The sequence below is a fragment of the Papaver somniferum genome, chromosome 4 (genome assembly GCF_003573695.1).
Source record: "Papaver somniferum cultivar HN1 chromosome 4, ASM357369v1, whole genome shotgun sequence".
Taxonomy (NCBI): Eukaryota; Viridiplantae; Streptophyta; class Magnoliopsida; order Ranunculales; family Papaveraceae; genus Papaver; species Papaver somniferum.
In genome coordinates this window covers 25,763,947-25,782,326 of record NC_039361.1, presented here as the reverse complement: position 1 = coordinate 25,782,326, position 18,380 = coordinate 25,763,947, and the positions used below count along the sequence as shown (strand labels likewise).

Below are 18,380 nucleotides of genomic sequence, written 5' to 3'. Positions count from 1 at the left end.
AGTTATTCGGTAGACAATACATATGATGCATATTCATAACTCCAAATGACGCATATTCGGTAGGCAATGATCCATCTCTTTTTCCGAATGTTGGTTATTCGGTGGCTAGGTACTTATTTTTGTTTCCGATTATATGTATTCGGAAATATTCTTTTGATATTAGCACCGAATAAACATGCCAGAAAAACTATAGGTTACTGAACTCCAAATGACGCATATTCGGTAGGAAATGATCCATCTCTTTTCCGAATGTTGGTTATTCGGTGGATAGGTACTCAGTTTTATTTCCGATTATTATAATCGGAAATATTCATTTGATATTAGAACCGAATATACAGGCCAGAAAAACTATAGGTTACTGAACTCCAAATGACGCATATTCGGTAGGAAATGATCCATCTCTTTTTCCGAATGTTGGTTATTCGGTGGCTAGGTACTTTTTTTGTTTCCGATTATATATAATCGGAAATATTCATTTGATATTAGAACCGAATATACAGGCCAGAAAAACTATAGGTTACTGAACTCCAAATGACGCATATTCGGTAGGAAATGATCCATCTCTTTTCCGAATGTTGGTTATTCGGTGGATAGGTACTCAGTTTTATTTCCGATTATATATAATCGGAAATAATGTTTGGAAATTACTACCGAATATACACAATCTATTTACTAAACTTGGTTTCTTATGTATATAGGCATGGATCTATGACCACTTCCCTATCCTGAAGTTGGCCGGAGAGAACCCGGGGTGGTGCAAAGGTACTCCTAGAGGAACAAAGTATACATTTGAAGACAACCGTTCTAGGACAAAAGAGCAGCAGTTGATTCGCATGAGGAGATTTTGGACCAATTGAAGGCCTCGGACGTATGCTTTGATCCATACAAGGAAGATCGAGCCAGTGGGCATATAAATGTTCGGTCGGACTTGTCCCTTTATTTTGGACCATTGTGGCACCCCACAGGATATGTGATGTATAACCCCTCTAGGGTGATGCGACAACACGGGTATATACAACATCAACCTGTGGAGAAAATGGGGGATTACTACAAATTGGAGTTGGAGTTGTGCTCTTCTAGTGGTGATAATCTCACGATTGTTCACACAGGCCCACCTACTGTTCTTGATAACTGGGATAAGAGGAATGACTTCATTATCGACACTGGTAGACGAACCACCCGAGGTGATGAAAATTCTCCAGACTATATGAGTTGGTATAACAAGGTATCACATCCTTTGGTTATCCGTGAAATCAAATCCAACACTACTGCGGCGGGTTCAAGTTATAATTGTATCATCAAAGACAAACCAGCTGGTTATGATAGATGGTGCGTGTTCTTATATTTTTGTTCATTTTATATTATTCCTATAAATCTTAGGTAATTACCGTTTGATGTTATGTCATTACGTATAAAAAACAGGTGAATAGGTTCAAGCGTGTTTCCAAAATGTTAACTGCATGCCTGAAGAGCGGAGATCCCATGCCAGCTGAGAAGATCAAAGAGGCTAGAGATCTAGTTGATAATATGGATAACGAAGATTATGCTGCCCAGTTTGGGGAGAAAGTCACGAAGAGGCATCAGCCCAAGGTGGCAGTATCAAAGACGGGTAAAAGAACTCGAGCTTCATCGAGCGCTGAAGCTGCTCCAACTGAAGGTGCTCAAACCCGTGGTCGTGCAGGACTGGGAGGTAGTCACGGTCGTAAAGTAAAGAGAGCAGATAAATGACAATGATTTGTGTTGTACATTCGGAAGTTTGGGTAACTAAGTTAGACAAGTTCAAATGACAATGATTTGTGTGGTACATTCGAAGTTTTGGTAACTAAGTTAACTTCCGATTATTTCAAGTTCAAAATTTGAAAAGTATCAGTTTTTCCCAAATTCTGATTTTTGGGCCATCGTACATTCGGGACTTTACAAAAAAAATTATCCTCCGAATATTACAAGTTCAAAACAAACCATGCCATGGCTCTAGGTGGTTCCAAGGGCCAATATAGAAGGTTAGACAGCCCATATTCGGAAGTTTTGGTAACTAAGTTAACTTCCGATTATTTCAAGTTCAAAATTTGAAAAGTATCAGTTTTTCCAAATTCTGATTTTTGGGCCATCGTACATTCGGGACTTTACAAAAAAAATTATCCTCCGAATATTACAAGTTCAAAACAAACCATGCCATGGCTCTAGGTGGTTCCAAGGGCCAATATAGAAGGTTAGACAGCCCATATTCGGAAGTTTTGGTAACTAGTTAACTTCCGATTATTTCAAGTTCAAAATTTGAAAAGTATCAGTTTTTCCCAAATTCTGATTTTTGGGCCATCGTACATTCGGACTTTACAAAAAAATTATCCTCCGAATATTACAAGTTCAAAACAAACCATGCCATGGCTCTAGGTGGTTCCAAGGGCCAATATAGAAGGTTAGACACCCATATTCGGAAGTTTTGGTAACTAGTTAACTTCCGATTATTTCAAGTTCAAAATTTGAAAAGTATCAGTTTTTCCCAAATTCTGATTTTTGGGCCATCGTACATTCGGGACTTTACAAAAAAAATTATCCTCCGAATATTACAAGTTCAAAACAAACCATGCCATGGCTCTAGGTGGTTCCAAGGGCCAATATAGAAGGTTAGACAGCCCATATTCGGAAGTTTTGGTAACTAGTTAACTTCCGATTATTTCAAGTTCAAAATTTGAAAAGTATCAGTTTTTCCCAAATTCTGATTTTTGGGCCATCGTACATTCGGGACTTTACAAAAAAATTATCCTCCGAATATTACAAGTTCAAAACAAACCATGCCATGGCTCTAGGTGGTTCCAAGGGCCAATATAGAAGGTTAGACAACCCATATTCGGAAGTTTTGGTAACTAGTTAACTTCCGATTATTTCAAGTTCAAAATTTGAAAAGTATCAGTTTTTCCCAAATTCTGATTTTTGGGCCATCGTACATTCGGGACTTTACAAAAAAAATTATCCTCCGAATAATATAGTCGTGTTTAGAAATACCAACCTAATCGGTAGATAAAAATTTAAGTTCGCTACCGAATGTCTTATTCGGAGGGAATACGTGTATCGTTAGCAACCGATTGTAGTGCATCATTGATACGAAACCTCAACGGCCATATTTTCAAAAATTATAGCCGGTGGAACTCTAATCTATATAAGGAGGGTACCCCTCTCAGTTATTATTGAGTAAAAAATCAGAATGAAAAACCTTTTCAATGGAAAGTCCATCATCAATCGACAACATACTTCGAAGATGCAAGCGAACAACTACATCAATTGCAGCAATGGAAGAAGAAATACAAAAAAGGAACAAACAACCCAAAAAAAATTAAACCATCGTTAGTGACAACGAAGGAGGAGGAAGAGGAAATCAAGGCTAAGAAGCGAGGTGAAGAACAATTCCATCATAGAGAAAGATTGAAACAAGTTGAAGAAGAGACCGAATGGATAAAAAATTATTACATTGTGAAAGATCTACCCAAAGAACAGCATGACGATCGTATATTTTGGATTAACGTTTCATTGGGTCCTTTTGTTGGTAAGTACAAGAAGCCACGCCACAATTATGAACCATCCCATGTTTCTTCAAGGGTGCACCATGTTATAAAATTCTGCACCGAGTACAACCGTATTCTTGCTAGGCACAGAGACGACAGGTTTGCGGCACAAGATGCTTATTCCAAGTGGAGAGGAGAGTCGTTTCTACATTTCGAAGCCGCGTTGATTGTTGCATCTCGGACTGGGAAAAAAGAATAACATGTGATGTTTGAGTGCTGTAAATTCAAATTTTTAATATTAATCGGCGGTTTGATAAAATATGGAATTCCCGAATATGATTAATCGGATTGAAGTGTTATAATACTGTTGTTCTGATTACATAGTTTCAAAAAAAAATTATAGCCGTGCCTCGAAATACCCGCCAAATCGGTAGACAGATATTTAAGAGTTCTACCGATTATTTCCTCGGTCATCGACCAAACGATTTTGTCCCATGCTTTCATGAACATTTTCCAAATAATTCCATCCTCCTTCCACTTTTCTTCAAATAGCCTATCATCTTCCTTACGTTCTTCCACGGTTAATTTACTAATGCGCTCATCCTCTTCCTTTGACCTCTTGGTACCCTTCCTTGGTCTTTTAGCTTGGAAATGATGATGGCTATTGGTTTTGAGATTGCATTGAATGTGCCACGTACATTGCAAGTTTTGGGCTTCCGGAAACACTACCGCTATTTCATGCATTAAGGCTTGATCGTTATCCGTTACAATAACCCTTGGAAAATTATCACCGTTATAAATGGACCTCAACGTCTCCAACATCCAAATGAAACTCACATTGTTCTCATGATCCATTAAACCCCATGCAATCGTAAACGTGTTTTTGTCCGAAGTATGGCAAGCAATGTTCAACAACGGCATGTTATACTTTTTGTCTTATAAGTAGCATCTATCAACAAAATTTGATGAAAGCATTGAGCCAATTGGATCATTTCGGGATGTGCCAAGAAAATACGAACCACTATACCATATCCATCCTTTTCTTCCCTTCTCAAGGTGTAGCCGTGTAACTCCGCTAACCACTCCGATTGTTGCATGACCGTTCTACCATCCCATTCAGTCCTTTTGATCGTAGCTAGGGCCGACTTAATTGTATACAAAGAAGACAAGTTGTCGGGGTCGTCCGCCTTTATTTTACTTAAGATCGCACTCGCTTTTTGGATCCGCATAGACCTCACCGTCTGCATTTGATGTGGTTTTAACTTGGAAACCATTACATGTCCAATTAAATCCAACGGATCATCATGGTTGTGACAACCGTTATCAACTTTATACATTTTATACTCTTTACCTTTAATACCATCGGGCTTATAGAAGACAATCTTAAATGGGCATCCTATCTTCTTGGTATTGCTTCGGTATTTCCTATTCGTCTTCCGTATGTACTTACTATTGTTTCCCTCGTGACTCTTTCGCGTCCCACCTCGCTCACAAATCATTTCAAATCGAGTGTCACTAACATGATTATTTTGAACTACCACGCACATGTTATCTTTTGCCTTGTTCATAAGCCATTCCTTTGCCTCCTTCTTACTTCCAAATGTCTAAACGTGCATAAAACAAAACAAATCTAATAAGCATAACCATTTAACATATAAATTTTGAAGAAAAAAAAAAGGTAGTAATGAGTATACCAAATCGTTTGCATAGTATAGGGAAGTGTCGGGCCTCAAATAGAAATCATCAACAAACTCTTCAACGGCCTGCATATGAAAGCAACAAATTATTATACAATAATCGGAGGTTATTAAATAAGTAAAACTCCCGAATATACTATATTCGGAATCCTATCGGTTACCCAAAACACCCGATTTATGCAAATGAATGTACACAGTTTACTGAGTGCAAAAAATGATATAATCGGAATCTAAAATTTATAGTACAACAGCCGAATATAAATAACCGGGAGATAACTTTAATCGATAAACATCTGATTTTAAAGTTTTCGGAAATTTTATTTTGAGGCCATTGTTATATTCGGCAGTCAAATAATGTTAAACTATTACCGATTGTAAAGGATAAGAATACTGAGTTTTGAAATTTTTTGAGGAATTCGTTTTTGGGGCCATTCGGAGGTAAATAACTCTACCTAACTACTGAATGTAGATTTTTTTGGAAAACCAGTTTGGGTTTTTTTCTCATATTCGGCAGTAAACTACTATCTTGGAACTACCGAATATACATATTTGGTACTCAGTGTGTTATATTCGTAAGTTTATTCGAGAAATTATCTACCGAATCTGGGTAGTTCATGGCATTCAATGCATGCAATAATCGGTTTTTCTTGTTTACAAAAGCACATAAACGCATGCAAATCGAGCATTTGAGTTTCTTAACACAATGCTTGTGTTTTACATGCATCGTTAGCTTAAATATCAGGCGATTCTCCATTTTCTTCCATGAAAGGGTCGTCTAGGTTTTCCTCTCCACAAAAGTTTGGATCATTCAACATATACCCCAAATTGTCTTCTCTAAACGGTCGTGAACCCTCAACATTTTGTTCTTCGCCATGATTCTCACCTTCTTCTTCATATCCATCCATTTTTGTAGTGATAAAATGGGTTTTCCCTTTTTTCCTTCACATTCTTCTCTATAACTCTAACAACTCAAAAATGAAAAAGAAATGGAAAAAATGAAACAGAAATTATTCTAATACTGCACCGACTACAATCGGAAGTCTGGGTAATATTTTGGCTTCCGATTACAATCGGAGGATAACAATGTTATCATATCCTCCGAATATATAAGGGTAATTTCGCCATTACGAATTACGCGAGATAAGGACTGGCTACATTTTTCCTTTGGGTGACCTTTTTTGTTTTATTGTTGGCCCCTAAATCCTTTTGAGTGACCCCTAAAAATACGAGGTATACTATTTCAAAATGACTTCTAAACCTAGAAAAGTTAATATTTTATGAAGCGAAAACATTTTGCTTCTGCCTTCTAGTTTTGGAAAATACCTCTGGTATCCAAACAACCGATTAAACTTGCACTTTCACTCATTGACGCCTGTGGAGGCGGGTCCGGTATGCCTCGTTGCCTTTCCATCAAATCCTGCTTCTTGAACCTACGAATGGAAGCTTACTTGATCAGCTGAGCTGGCAAACTCCAAGGTCCCAACTCCTGATCTCCCAATCTTCACTCGAGTGAGTGCCACGTGTATTCTCAACCTACAATACCGACTGATTCACGAAATTTTCATTTTCACCTTGCTTTCGTCTATAAATAACAGTGAAGCAACACTTTCTCTCAGCTTTATCCCGCCATTTCTCTCTCTACTCAATTCAGATTTCAAATTTTGAATTTCATCCTCATTACGCAAAAATGGTGAAACTCTAGAAACTTTTCTTCTGTGTTTTTTCTTCATCTTCGTTCAGTTCTTCTTCTTCTTCATCGGTCTGCTAATTCGATCTCCGATCTACTTTTTTGATTTAGGTTGTAGCACAGAAACTCAAGGAAGCAGAAATTACAGAACAGGATTCTCTATTACTGGTAATATTTTGCGATTTATCTTTGTTTCTTTGAACTAAGTTCATAGGTCTTTGAACTAATTTATCAGAAGGAAGTTTTTCTAGCTGAAATCGTTGTGAAAACATGATTATATGTTCCCTTTTTGTTTTTCCTAAGTATTATTTTAGATCAAGATTAAAGATCTTGAATCGGTGTTTTTTTCCTACGATGTTTAAGATATTATCATTCGAATTTTATATTATCAGATCTAGGTAGGTTTCCGTGAAATCAAATAGAAATCTATGAAGAATTGCTTTGTTGATTCTAAGATATACAATTTTGTATAGGTTTTCCGCTCAAATTCCTTGTTTATTAGATACTTTAGGGTGTATTTTTGTTGTTGTTTATTAATTTTGATTTGAATCGACCTAAATAGACGAGAAACCTGCTTCGTATTGCGATATTCAACATCAGCTACATCAGAGGGCTTTTCCCTGAAAATTACTTCAATGATAAATCAGTTCCTGCTTTAGGTAAATTAAAGCTTCTTGTCGGATCTACTTCAAACTCTCAGAATTTCTTTGCAAATAATTTTTAGTATTTTATTTCTATTTGAATTTGTCTTTTACATGTATGTGATGAACTTAGTTACTGTGATTTGTAATAGAGATGAAGATCAAGAAGCTCATGCCTATGGATGCTGAATCCAGAAGACTTATTGACTGGATGGAAAAAGGTATTAGGTCTCACATAGAGCACACACAAGAGATTTGTACAAATACCTTAATTGCAAGCAAGATTACCTAAAATTGGATTTTTGTTGTTGTGGTGGTGGTTTTTCAGGTGTTTATGATGCATTACAGAAGAAATACCTTAAGACACTTCTGTTCTGCATATCTGAAGCTATTGATGGACCTATGATAGAAGAATATGCTTGTATGTTAAATCTCGCCTCTTCTTGCATTTGATAAGCTAGATTTTGTCACCGATAAGTTGGAGTTGGATTTTACTTTGTGTACTCTTAAAGTAGCTTTGAATTCTGGATGGAGATTGATAATTGAAGTTTGTACTCATACATGAATGGATTGTGTTGTGCAGTTTCATTTAGCTATTCAAATTCTGACAGTGAAGAGGTGATGATGAACATAAGTCATACTGGAAATAAGAAAAAAGGAGCAACATTCAAGTCTAATGGCAATACAGACATTACACCAAACCAAATGAGGTATAATAGTGAGCATTCGAGGTTGTTAGATTTTAGTTTTGTTTTTTGCTCTTTGTGGTTTGAAATCCAGTGGATAAGTTTGCTTGACTGCCTGACTGTGTTTAAACACTTTTTACTTGGTTTTGGCAGGAGTTCTGCTTGTAAAATGGTCCGAACTCTGGTTCAATTAATGCGAACACTCGACCGTATGCCAGAAGAGGTAGACAAGTTCATTAAGATCTTCATATGGAAGTGTTATTAGGTGATCAAATAAGTTGCATGTCTATAAGTTCATTTTTTTTATTTGTTTCAGCGTACAATTTTGATGAAGCTTCTTTACTATGAGGATGTCACTGTGAGTTTCTTTGGCCTTGTTTAGATCTGCTATTGATTGTTTTTGTTTGTCTTTTACCTGGTTTTGTCTAAATGCTTCTAGTCCGTATTTGCACCATTGTAGAACCCTACCAGTGATCAGTGTCCATCTGAAGTAAAATTACACGATTTATGGCCTAATATATGCAAACAACTGCACAAAAGTGTGGTAGATTAAACATGGGCTAGATTATCTATGTTCTGCTGTAACTAAAATTTTACAGATGCCTTCTGAAACTGAATTCCCCTTGATTATCTTCGTCCAACTCTTATATGTATTGTCTTCTCATCCCGAGTCTGTCCCCAGGGGTCTTGGATGCATGAACAAAAGTATTTGTACTGTTAATATACTTGTTTACTAAATTAAGAGTTTGTAAATACTTTGAATCTTGAATGGAAATACTGCTCTAATGTTCGAGTTATATTTTGGAAAACCTGCAGCCTATTGACTATGAGCCTCCATTCTTCAGAGGCTGCTCAGAACAAGAAGCTAACCATCCATGGTTGAAGAACCCTCTCAAAATGGAAATCGGAAATGTTAACAGCAAACATTTCGTATTAGCTCTCAAGGTAAATTGGTAACACCGAATTGTGCATGAGTGAAATCTGAGGTTTAGTTTTTTTTGATCTTTCAAGTTCAATATGAGTAACCAAGTTTGAAACTGTGCAGGTCAAAAGCATCCTAGATCCATGTCAAGATGAAAACAGTGACATGGAAGATGATGAGGAAATCAGCTTGGGTGTTGATTCAACGCCAACAACTGATCCTTCAGATTCAGATAGCGAGGTACACTTATAGCGCAACTTATTTGTCATGTTACAGCCTCTATTTTCATTCTGTTGGGAAACATGGTTGAAGCTCGAGAATAGAATTTGAAAAACTCTGAAATGTTTTGTCAGATGAGCCATTCAGCAAATGACGACGACCGGTACATTGTAGCTCCTCTAGGTAATTATCTCACATTTCAGCCTTTTCCTCATCCCTGTCCTCTTCCATTTCATTTTCGCCACTTTAAAACCTAATACTTGTGATGACAGATAAAGCTCGATCACGTGAAAACAATTGCATGACGGATCATGAAGGTAGGTTAGATGTTTTGAATGACTAACAGCCAAGGCCTAATATAGTTACAGTGGCATAACTTTAGTCAAAATTCACCTTGATTTAATGGTTTAAATCTATTACAGATGATACACAGGATGCAGAAGAGGATGAACATCAGTTAACACGTGTAAGAGACTGGATTAGCTCTCGCCACATTGACAATGTTGAACTGACTGATGTTCTCTCTAGCTTCCCGGATATATCTGTGGTAAGTAGTACAATCAACTCATCCAAGTGCAGTATGTGGTTGTTAAGTTAGAAAATGTGATGTTCATCCAAGTGACTTTATGGAGTCAGATTTGCAGTGAGCAAGCCAAAGTTGTGGCACCTTTAGCCACAACTTTGACAATTGTAGCAAATCTCAGTCATATTTAACGATCTTGATTCCTAGTACCATAACAGAGCCGTAAATGAACACTTTCCTAAGTGGGATTGTTCCGGTGATTAGGCAATGTTAATCTCTGTCTGATTCTCCAGTAATTTGGTGTAAAGGACTAATTTAAGGGTTTCAACTTGTTCTCGTTTTGCAGGCTCTGACTGAAGGTGAGCAAAGAACTAGAATCCGTATGTACAGTTGAAGCATTGGCAGAAAGCAGTTTTCTTTCAATTTCAGAACATTAATTCTTTTTATTTCCTCAGAAATCATGGATAAACTTGTAAACCAAAACATACTGTCAAGAACAGGAAAGGATTCTTACTCCATCAGCAAGATGAAGGTTAATTCTCTTTCAGTTCATCATTGTTTCCAATGTCTTATTGTCATGGTCTTCATCATTGTCTAAAGCTTATGTTATCACTAACCAAACTACCTCAGAAACCCAATCAGGCAATTGTTGTGAAGGAAGAGATGGATGTACAAGTAAACCAAGTTGATGAGAAAGTTCAGCGAGGGAATGATGAAGACTACTTGTACTTGAAGGTGAGTTGGCTTTCTGTGTAAATCAAAGGTACCTCATCATAGTAACTTAGTAGTTTATCTATCAAGTTAGATAAGGCATAGTTTAAAACCCAAGCCATCCCCCTTACTCCTCCTACTGTGATGTCTAATCTTATTGTGTTTTAAATGTAGTCTCTGTATCATGTCCTTCCACTGGATTATGTTACAATATCTAAACTTCAAAGTAAGCTGGAAGGAGAGGCAAATCAGGCAACTGTGCGTAAACTGCTCGATAAGATGGCTTGTGATGGATATGTGGAAGCCAAGAGCAAACCAAGATTAGGTAACATAATCAACTTCTTGAACCAGGATTACTCAGTTTTCTCAATAAAGCATGTAACTGTAAAGTTGAGTACTGAGAATGCAAGTTTCACTATGATAATCGTATATACTTTCCCCCAGGTAAACGTGTCATTCGATCTGAATTGACTGACAAGAAGCTACTTGAGGTCAAGAATGTTTTGGAGATCAAGTTATCGGTAATAATAAGTCAAATTACGATTTTGCTTTGTTCCTGATTCTGTGGTTGAATTAGACATTTCATAACGTATTATCTTGAATTAAACAGGCAATGGAGATAAGTGAACCTCAAAACATATCAACCTGCGGTGGTCTCCACTCTGTTGGTTCGGATCTTACTAGAACTCGAGAAAGATCAGTTGATACTCAGCAGAATGGATCGTCTAGAATTCAGGAGCAACTTGGAAACAACACACCCATTCGCAGAAATGAGGTTTAACTCCTTCTCTGCCTGCTACCTGTTTTGATTATATATTATAGCTCTTCTAGTACAAACCCCTTTCTAACTTTGTGTCCTATGTTTTGATATGCAGCCTGCAGTGTCAAGGGAGAGTGGTATACCAGGGAGCGATAAGCGAAATGGTGTGGATGGGAGAGGATTCACTAACTGTCCTGAGGGTGATGATACCTTCTGTAGTCGTCCCAGTCAGGAAAAGCGCTCCAGGAAAACTAGCACGGTATATATTCTATCCTAATCTAATAAATCCTCGTTGTTTCGCATATTACTTTCCAACTTAAATTCCCTGGTTTTAACTTGTAAGGTCTTTACTAGACAATTGTGTTAACTAATTAAAATCATATTAAGCCTGATTCTTTTTTTCTGTTTCATATCTATAATCATACTTATTCAGTTGTGATGGTGGTTGCAGGTGAAAGAGCCCATCCATCAAAACATGAAGCGTCAGAAATCTCAAGGTGGTGGCGCATTGGAGTAATAGATTATTGAAATCAAAAAGAGGAATAGCACATAAAGTTCTGGTGAATAAAAATGACCTGATAACTAAGTTGTTTATCTGCTTATTAGACGATGGGTATTACTAGTACTTCTTACAGTTACAGTTTCAGAACCTTTATTGTTAATGTAATACATACATTACATATCTCTATATAATTGCCTGTTTAAGTAAATGAAATGTTTGGCCGCTTCGTAAGTGAAGATGTAAATCTGTTTGAAACCTCAGGGTTGGTTTCAGCTTACAAAATCAGCTAGACAAGCGGCACCCATTTGTAGCTGAACTTGTAATAGCTGCGTATTTTTTTAAAATGGTTGTCTCTAGATACGTAGCATTTCAATTGTATCTTAATGATCTAGAGTTCGAAACGAAGCTTGGCTGGAAGCGTTGTCTATTTCACTAGTCAGAAACTCTGAATTTGATGTTATTTTCGGATAATTCTGATTCTGTGTGGTTGTTGTTTTTCACGTATCATCCCAGAGAAGTCTGTTGTCTATAAAACTGACTTTTCTTTCAGGCGCCCATATATTCTCTTCAAAACCTTCCTTTCAACCTTGAGCTTTTTTGATGTCCTACTCCTATCTCGCTTAAAGAGGTGCAACACCATTTGATCCCGGATTCGCCGGGAATGAACCGTTGGGGAAAACTAAATGACTAAAATACCCTTAGAGGACATCTTATACTACTAGGTATCACCCCGGCCTACGGATGGGGCTCAACCTTTTAGAGTTCTGTTTATTGTTTGGTCGGTCGGCCAGTGTCTTCCCATATTTTAGTCCATCTATGATAGTCGGGAGTATATTTAGTTAGTCCGGTCAATACCACAACTGTCCTGATATTTAGTTGGTCGTGTCATATTAATCTGTGTTAGTTAGTCGGGTCACAATAGCGTGTTCAATTAGGCGGGTCATAGTAGCCGGAAGGGGTCGGGGCCTACGTCCCCGGCCGTGGATTAGAAAATTTAAAGGCAAATATGATATCCGCATTAAAATTAGCCGCGATTAGGTAAAATCTATAGAGTCTTCAAATTAATTTTTTTTTTTTTTGTTGGTAAAATCAGAAAGGATATTTATAGTTAGTGCATGAAAACTTTCAAGGAAACCGACACGCATTAGGAAATGTTGATTCGAGTCACATAAGGAAATGTTGAGTCTCGTTTTGCACCGGGCCGGGGCATAATCCCTGCCGTCTAAAACAAAATATTAAAAGAAGATCATCTCACGAACCAACAGACGTAAATATCTCTCAAAATTATATGTCTAAAACGGACGGATGGATAGAGATCTCACCAACTATCTTTCTCAGCCGTCGGATTGCCGAAATCAAGGGCCGTCTATTACCCAAGACAGACATCACTTCTTTTTATAACAGCCTTATTATTACTTCAAAGTCATATATTCTTATATCGTGGCATCAATCCCGAACGTCCAAAATAATAAAATCTCCGTCATATATACAACAGACGGATTCGCGAACTAACGGTCCAAGAGGCAGAATGACCAAAGTCAATGTTTGGATATGTCTCAAGGCTAATTTATAATATGCGTGAATCTAATATCTCTATACATGATTCTAAAATTGTACATAGAATATTAGTAAACTACACCGAGTTTGTTTGTCCATTTTGTTGTACAACTTTGTCTCCATTCAGCAATTTGTACATTTGCATCCTCAAAGGTCTGATTGACCGAGTCAAACTTTTAGGCTGTTCATTTTTTATGTTTTTGGGCAAGGTTTTATGCTTGTTCCTCGTGCTTTCTTTAAATTGCAAATTAAATTATGTCATTGGGTATTTAATTTGCAAGAGATGATTTCATGGGGTGCTATTCGTGTTTTTGAGTTCGTGTCTATTTGGTAACATTTTCTTTTTGCTTTGTCTTAATTTGCTGCGAAAGGAAGAGAATGAAGCACCAGGTTGCACCCGGGTGAAGCCTCCTGCCCAACAACTTTCTCCAATTCCTTACTTTACCTTACCATAACTTAGTTAGTTTAACTTGATACCTAGTACATATATAGATACTGTGATATTGTGCTAATGTCCTACGGCTGTCTAGATTTTTTTTGAAAAAAAAATTTGCGAAATTTTTCGCATTGGTTTCCTTTTTTGTTTTCCCTTGTAGATGAAACGTAAGTATCTCTCAAAACGTAGTCAGATAAGGAAATTTGAATATATCCCTCTCCCATATTTTTATTAGGAAACGTAGTTAACGTGGTATTTTTTTCCCGATATATAATGGTCAAGACATCGTATTATGGAAGCATAGTCAAATCAGGAAACCCAACAATCCGACGGACGTCTATATATAACATATAACGAATCGATCCACGCCGTGGGATGATGAAATCGATGGTCGGATTTATCAGGCTACACACACAACACTTCTTTTTATAATATAGATTTATTTGTCTCTATATCGATACAAAAACACTATGTTTGTTTACTCCTGACTCATCTGAGTCGTTTGGATCTGAGTGAAATCACCTGACTCATCTGGATTTGACTCGATATGTTTGTTTTGAGTCAGATCTGATTCATCTGACTCAAAAAAATGTGAGTCAGTGGTTTGGTCCCGTGAGTCAGGGGTATCTTGTTACCTGACTCAAATGGGTCCGAGTCAGGAATTATGTTTGAGTCATAGATCGAGTCAGATCTGACTCAATGCAAAACAAACGGTCTGACTGCTGACTCGGCCCGAATCAGAAGTTGACTCAGATCCAGATGCCGACAGCTGCAAACAAACAGGATGTTAAGCCATGTTGATTTTTCCTCTCAAATTAAAAGAGCGTAGGCCTTTTGTGTCTATGGCCTTTTCGTTTCTGTTCTTTTTCTCTTTCTGTCAGTAACTAGGGCTGAACCTTAATGGAAGGAAAGGGTTGCTAAACATCATCATCCAAGTAAGCTTTCATTCTTCAAAACCTCTTTTAAGGTTTAATATATTGATTCTTCAATACATTGTTCAGAGTTGGATTTCCTGAAATTAGGGTTAAATTGGCATGGTATTGGTTTTTAGTTAGGTTTCTTGAAATCTGATGAATGTGGTATAGTTTAAGTGTATATGATTTGAGAAAACCAGGGTTTTAACAAATTATAGTTATTGAGGTTGGCTGAGGTGTTGGAGAAGTTTTACGAATTTGGGTGTTTAATTCTTTGTGATGGTGGAGTGATGACTGAGAGGTGTTTGTTGATTTTACAGGTAGGCTAATAGTGTGAATGGCGAACAAGCGTAAGATTGGTGCAGACGAGGTTATCTCACAGCTCAAAGATGATGGTGATTTTGATAAGATTCGTGTCAAGATCATCCGAACGGTCAAGGAAAATGTGAGTCAAGTTTCTTGTTATGATGTATCTTTGTTAGAACTGTATATTGATTATCTTGTCTGGTAGGCGAAAAGAAAGAAACCGGAAAACTCTTTGGTTATATTGATGTAGATTTTGGTGTCGCCCAAGCTCAAATTACTAGGTCTTTGTTGTGTTGGGTCTATTGTGTTTTTTGGTTCGCTAAATTAAATTTGTTGTTTTCACTTCAAAACTAGCAGGTTATGTCTAGTTTGTAAATAGTTGAATACATATTTATGACTTCATTGCTGCAGGAAGAGTTACGTAACAACATTATTTCAGCTGTGAAGCAATCAGCAACACTCAATCGTCCAGGAGCTGAGAAGTTAAAACCTAGACAACTATCAGATGCTGTTTTTGATGAGATTGGGTAAGCTTGTGATGCTCTGATATCTCTTTAGTTTTCAGCGCTTTTGTGCTCGGAATGACTTAATGAGTATACATTTCAATGTTTTTGATGAGATTGGCTAAGCTTGTGATGCTCTGATATCTCTTTAGTTTTCAGCGCTTTTGTGCTCGGAATGACTTAATGAGTATACATTTCAATGTTATATTGGATCTTGGAGGCACCTCTTTGTCAAACGAACAAACTAAAGTCCGGGAGATTTTGTGTTCTAATTGGTCTACTTTTGATTGACAGGAGTACTGTGATGACCCAGATTTCTGATGCTCTTTGGGGTGTTATTAGATCGCGTGGTGGACTGGAAGATGAAATTAGGGAGACTGTTAAATCTGTATACAGCCGGTTAATGAATCCTAAAGGGAAGGAAGTGGATGAGTCATCTTCTCCCGTTGGCCCAAGAAGTCGTGGCAATGAAGTTGTGAAGCAGAATTCTCTTCCAATCTCTGCCAGTGAAAGAGAAAACATTTTGTCTGAAATTGAACCAGAAGGACCTCCAGGGTTCAATATGTGCAATCCGCAATCAAACAACGGTGAGGCTGAAAACAAGGAGGCACAGCCAGTTGTATCTCAACTTGCTGTAGACGGTGTAAAAGTGAAAGAAGAACCCAACCATGAAAATGATGCATCGCAATTTAACAATGGTCCAAGTGTTCCACCTGGATTTGGGTCGTCAGTAGATAGCAAGGAGCCAAGCTATATTAGCGATGATGATCCTGAGTTCCCCCCTGGTTTCGGTTGACTCACTGTGGAAGTTCGACTTGTCAACCAGTGACGACAAAGGTGTTTGGACAGAAGATATCGCTTTTGTTTTTTTGTGCAGTTTTGGATGACTCAAAAATCCATTTTGCTGAAATGATATCGCCATAAAAGTACTTACATGAAGATATGCGTTAACTTAACCTTAGGTGCTTTAACTATTGTTACCTCGATGTAAGTTTGAATTCAAGTGTCCATAGGAAACTAACTTTATCATCAGAAAGTTTCAAGTGAATTGATTATGTTACTCTGTTTTAGCTGACCATGTCATGAAAATTTGAACTTCAAATGTGGTGTTCTTTTTGTTAACATAGATGTGAGTGAGAATATTGAAAAGTTGCTGCACTGTTTTTTGAAATGAAATGGAATGTATCAGATTTCAGCTTTCCAAAAAAATTTGAGTTTAGGATCCATTTTCATTTTACTTTACGGCGGCGTGGAGGAAGGCGGTTGGAATCAGCAGCCCAGAGTGAGATCTTATTTATATGGGTGTATTTTATGTAGATCTTGTGTCCATACTTGGTAAACGTGAGCAGAAAGAAAAGGGTCTGCTAGTTACCGTAAGTAGAGATCAGGGCCAAGTTGATCCAGAACAACAAGAGCTAGCCTCAAAAGCAATCTGTCGTGCAACAGCAGAGGAACCCTGGTAAACGAAGCCAGAAGAAGAAGAATCGGCAACGCACCATGAGTAAAGATCATCCAGATCAACAAGAGTCTAAAACAATAAGCGAGAATAAAGATCCCCAAGAACAGCAAGAGTCTACAACAATAATTGAGAATAAACAACACCACTTCTTGAAAGAGGGTTTAGGCAGGCCTATAATAAGAGCAACACTAGATAGATTCAGGTTTCCACCAGTAACAGTGTTCCTGACCATGGAGGATCTCGGCTTTGTAATTCCTTACGATGTTGATATGCTGAAAATAGAGGAGATTTCGTATGATCAGCAGCACCGTGTACCTGACATGGAAAGTTATCATCCTCTGAGAGTTTTTGATGACCCTACTATGATTTCAGAAATAGATTGAATCGAGAGGTCAAAGGTTTGGAATCTTCCTGATGATGTTATTAGGTCACGTATAGGATCTGAAAAGGGGGCATTATCTATTCACATATGTGGTATCTCAGGTAAAGGCTATGGGGCAATCTTACGTGATTCCCACTTCCTCCCAATAGTGGCTAGGTCCAAATGCCTCTCTGATGCAGACTCTACATTCTATTCTAGGTTGAATGGAGTTGCACTTGGGGTAAGAATTGCTCTGGCTTATCAGTTGTCGCAATTTTCCATTCATGTCCCTTCTTTTAATCTATGCAATTTTATGAGACACATTTGGCATCCGAATGGAAAAGCGAGGTGGTCTAATCAGATAGGAAAGCGCCTAGTGAGAGGACTTCTGCGTCCGGAAGCCGTGTGTGATCTCGAAAAGATCTGTTCACTCACCAAAACTATAATCATTGATCTCGACATGGTTCGCCATAGGGGTATTACCGCATTCAATGTGAAATCTGAGCTAAGCATATTTAACAAGGCTGCTGAATTCCTTGCTAACCTCAGTTCAGAAGAAAATATGATGTCTGCGGACATCTTTGGGAATGAGCAACTATCTGAGATACTGTATGATGATGCAGTTCGCTGATTTAAGGTCAGATGATAGTTTACTTTCTTGTGTTCTTAGTTGAATATTTTATGTTTTTTCCCCTTCTGTTTCAAGACATTCATTATTATGTTCTTAGTAACAAAAATACTTTTATACCTTGTCTTCAGGATATGTCTTACTTAGATACAGGCATATTGTTCAAAAAAACAAAAAAAAATTGCTTAGATTTGTTAGAGATAGTGCCAATTTAAACAGTGACACTGTCGAAATTCCAGATGGGCAATGATGCGTCCAGATCTCTCTTTCAAGATTACAAGCAGAAGAAAATTTCTATCTTGCATCTTGAAGCAGAGAAGGTCACACTAAACACTGAGAATCTATCTCCGAATTTTCGTAGGTAAAGG

The 18,380-nt window shown here is 37.6% G+C and overlaps 2 protein-coding genes across 4 annotated transcripts; both read left to right on the top strand.

The window, feature by feature from the left end:
* Positions 1 to 6,785: 6,785 nt before the first annotated feature.
* LOC113274986 (meiosis-specific protein ASY1-like) lies at positions 6,786 to 12,079 on the top strand. Of its 3 annotated transcripts, none has more exons than XM_026524409.1 (21): positions 6,786 to 6,887; positions 6,996 to 7,052; positions 7,447 to 7,543; positions 7,678 to 7,746; positions 7,854 to 7,946; positions 8,109 to 8,235; positions 8,365 to 8,434; positions 8,528 to 8,569; positions 9,028 to 9,156; positions 9,257 to 9,373; positions 9,487 to 9,535; positions 9,625 to 9,669; positions 9,775 to 9,899; positions 10,222 to 10,234; positions 10,331 to 10,407; positions 10,518 to 10,610; positions 10,761 to 10,911; positions 11,031 to 11,107; positions 11,197 to 11,361; positions 11,462 to 11,605; positions 11,798 to 12,079. In XM_026524409.1, exons 1-21 carry the CDS (start codon positions 6,885 to 6,887, stop codon positions 11,861 to 11,863), a joined length of 1,809 nt encoding a protein of 602 aa, XP_026380194.1. In that variant the 5' UTR covers positions 6,786 to 6,884; the 3' UTR covers positions 11,864 to 12,079. The 3 variants fall into 3 exon arrangements, with proteins under 3 accessions (XP_026380194.1, XP_026380193.1, XP_026380195.1); XM_026524408.1 differs by having other exon boundaries at positions 10,506 to 10,610; XM_026524410.1 differs by lacking the exon at positions 7,447 to 7,543 and having other exon boundaries at positions 6,809 to 6,887; positions 10,506 to 10,610.
* A 2,566-nt stretch (positions 12,080 to 14,645) lies between these two features.
* Positions 14,646 to 16,666, top strand: LOC113273633. The gene is made up of 4 exons (XM_026523285.1): positions 14,646 to 14,776; positions 15,076 to 15,200; positions 15,473 to 15,588; positions 15,859 to 16,666. Exons 2-4 carry the CDS (start codon positions 15,093 to 15,095, stop codon positions 16,358 to 16,360), a joined length of 726 nt encoding a protein of 241 aa, XP_026379070.1. The 5' UTR covers positions 14,646 to 14,776; positions 15,076 to 15,092; the 3' UTR covers positions 16,361 to 16,666.
* The last annotated feature ends 1,714 nt before the right edge of the window (positions 16,667 to 18,380 follow it).

What these genes read in the sequence shown, in the direction of transcription:
- LOC113273633 (XM_026523285.1), top strand. Translation starts at nt 15,093, where the DNA reads ATGGCGAACAAGCGTAAGATTGGTGCAGACGAGGTTATCTCACAGCTC. An exon ending in TCCGAACGGTCAAGGAAAAT is followed by an intron (nt 15,201 to 15,472) that starts GTGAGTCAAGTT and finishes TCATTGCTGCAG; the next exon opens with GAAGAGTTACGTAACAACAT. An exon ending in GCTGTTTTTGATGAGATTGG is followed by an intron (nt 15,589 to 15,858) that starts GTAAGCTTGTGA and finishes TTTGATTGACAG; the next exon opens with GAGTACTGTGATGACCCAGA.
- LOC113274986 (XM_026524408.1), top strand. An exon ending in GTACATTGTAGCTCCTCTAG is followed by an intron (nt 9,536 to 9,624) that starts GTAATTATCTCA and finishes TTGTGATGACAG; the next exon opens with ATAAAGCTCGATCACGTGAA. An exon ending in AAGACTACTTGTACTTGAAG is followed by an intron (nt 10,611 to 10,760) that starts GTGAGTTGGCTT and finishes TTTTAAATGTAG; the next exon opens with TCTCTGTATCATGTCCTTCC.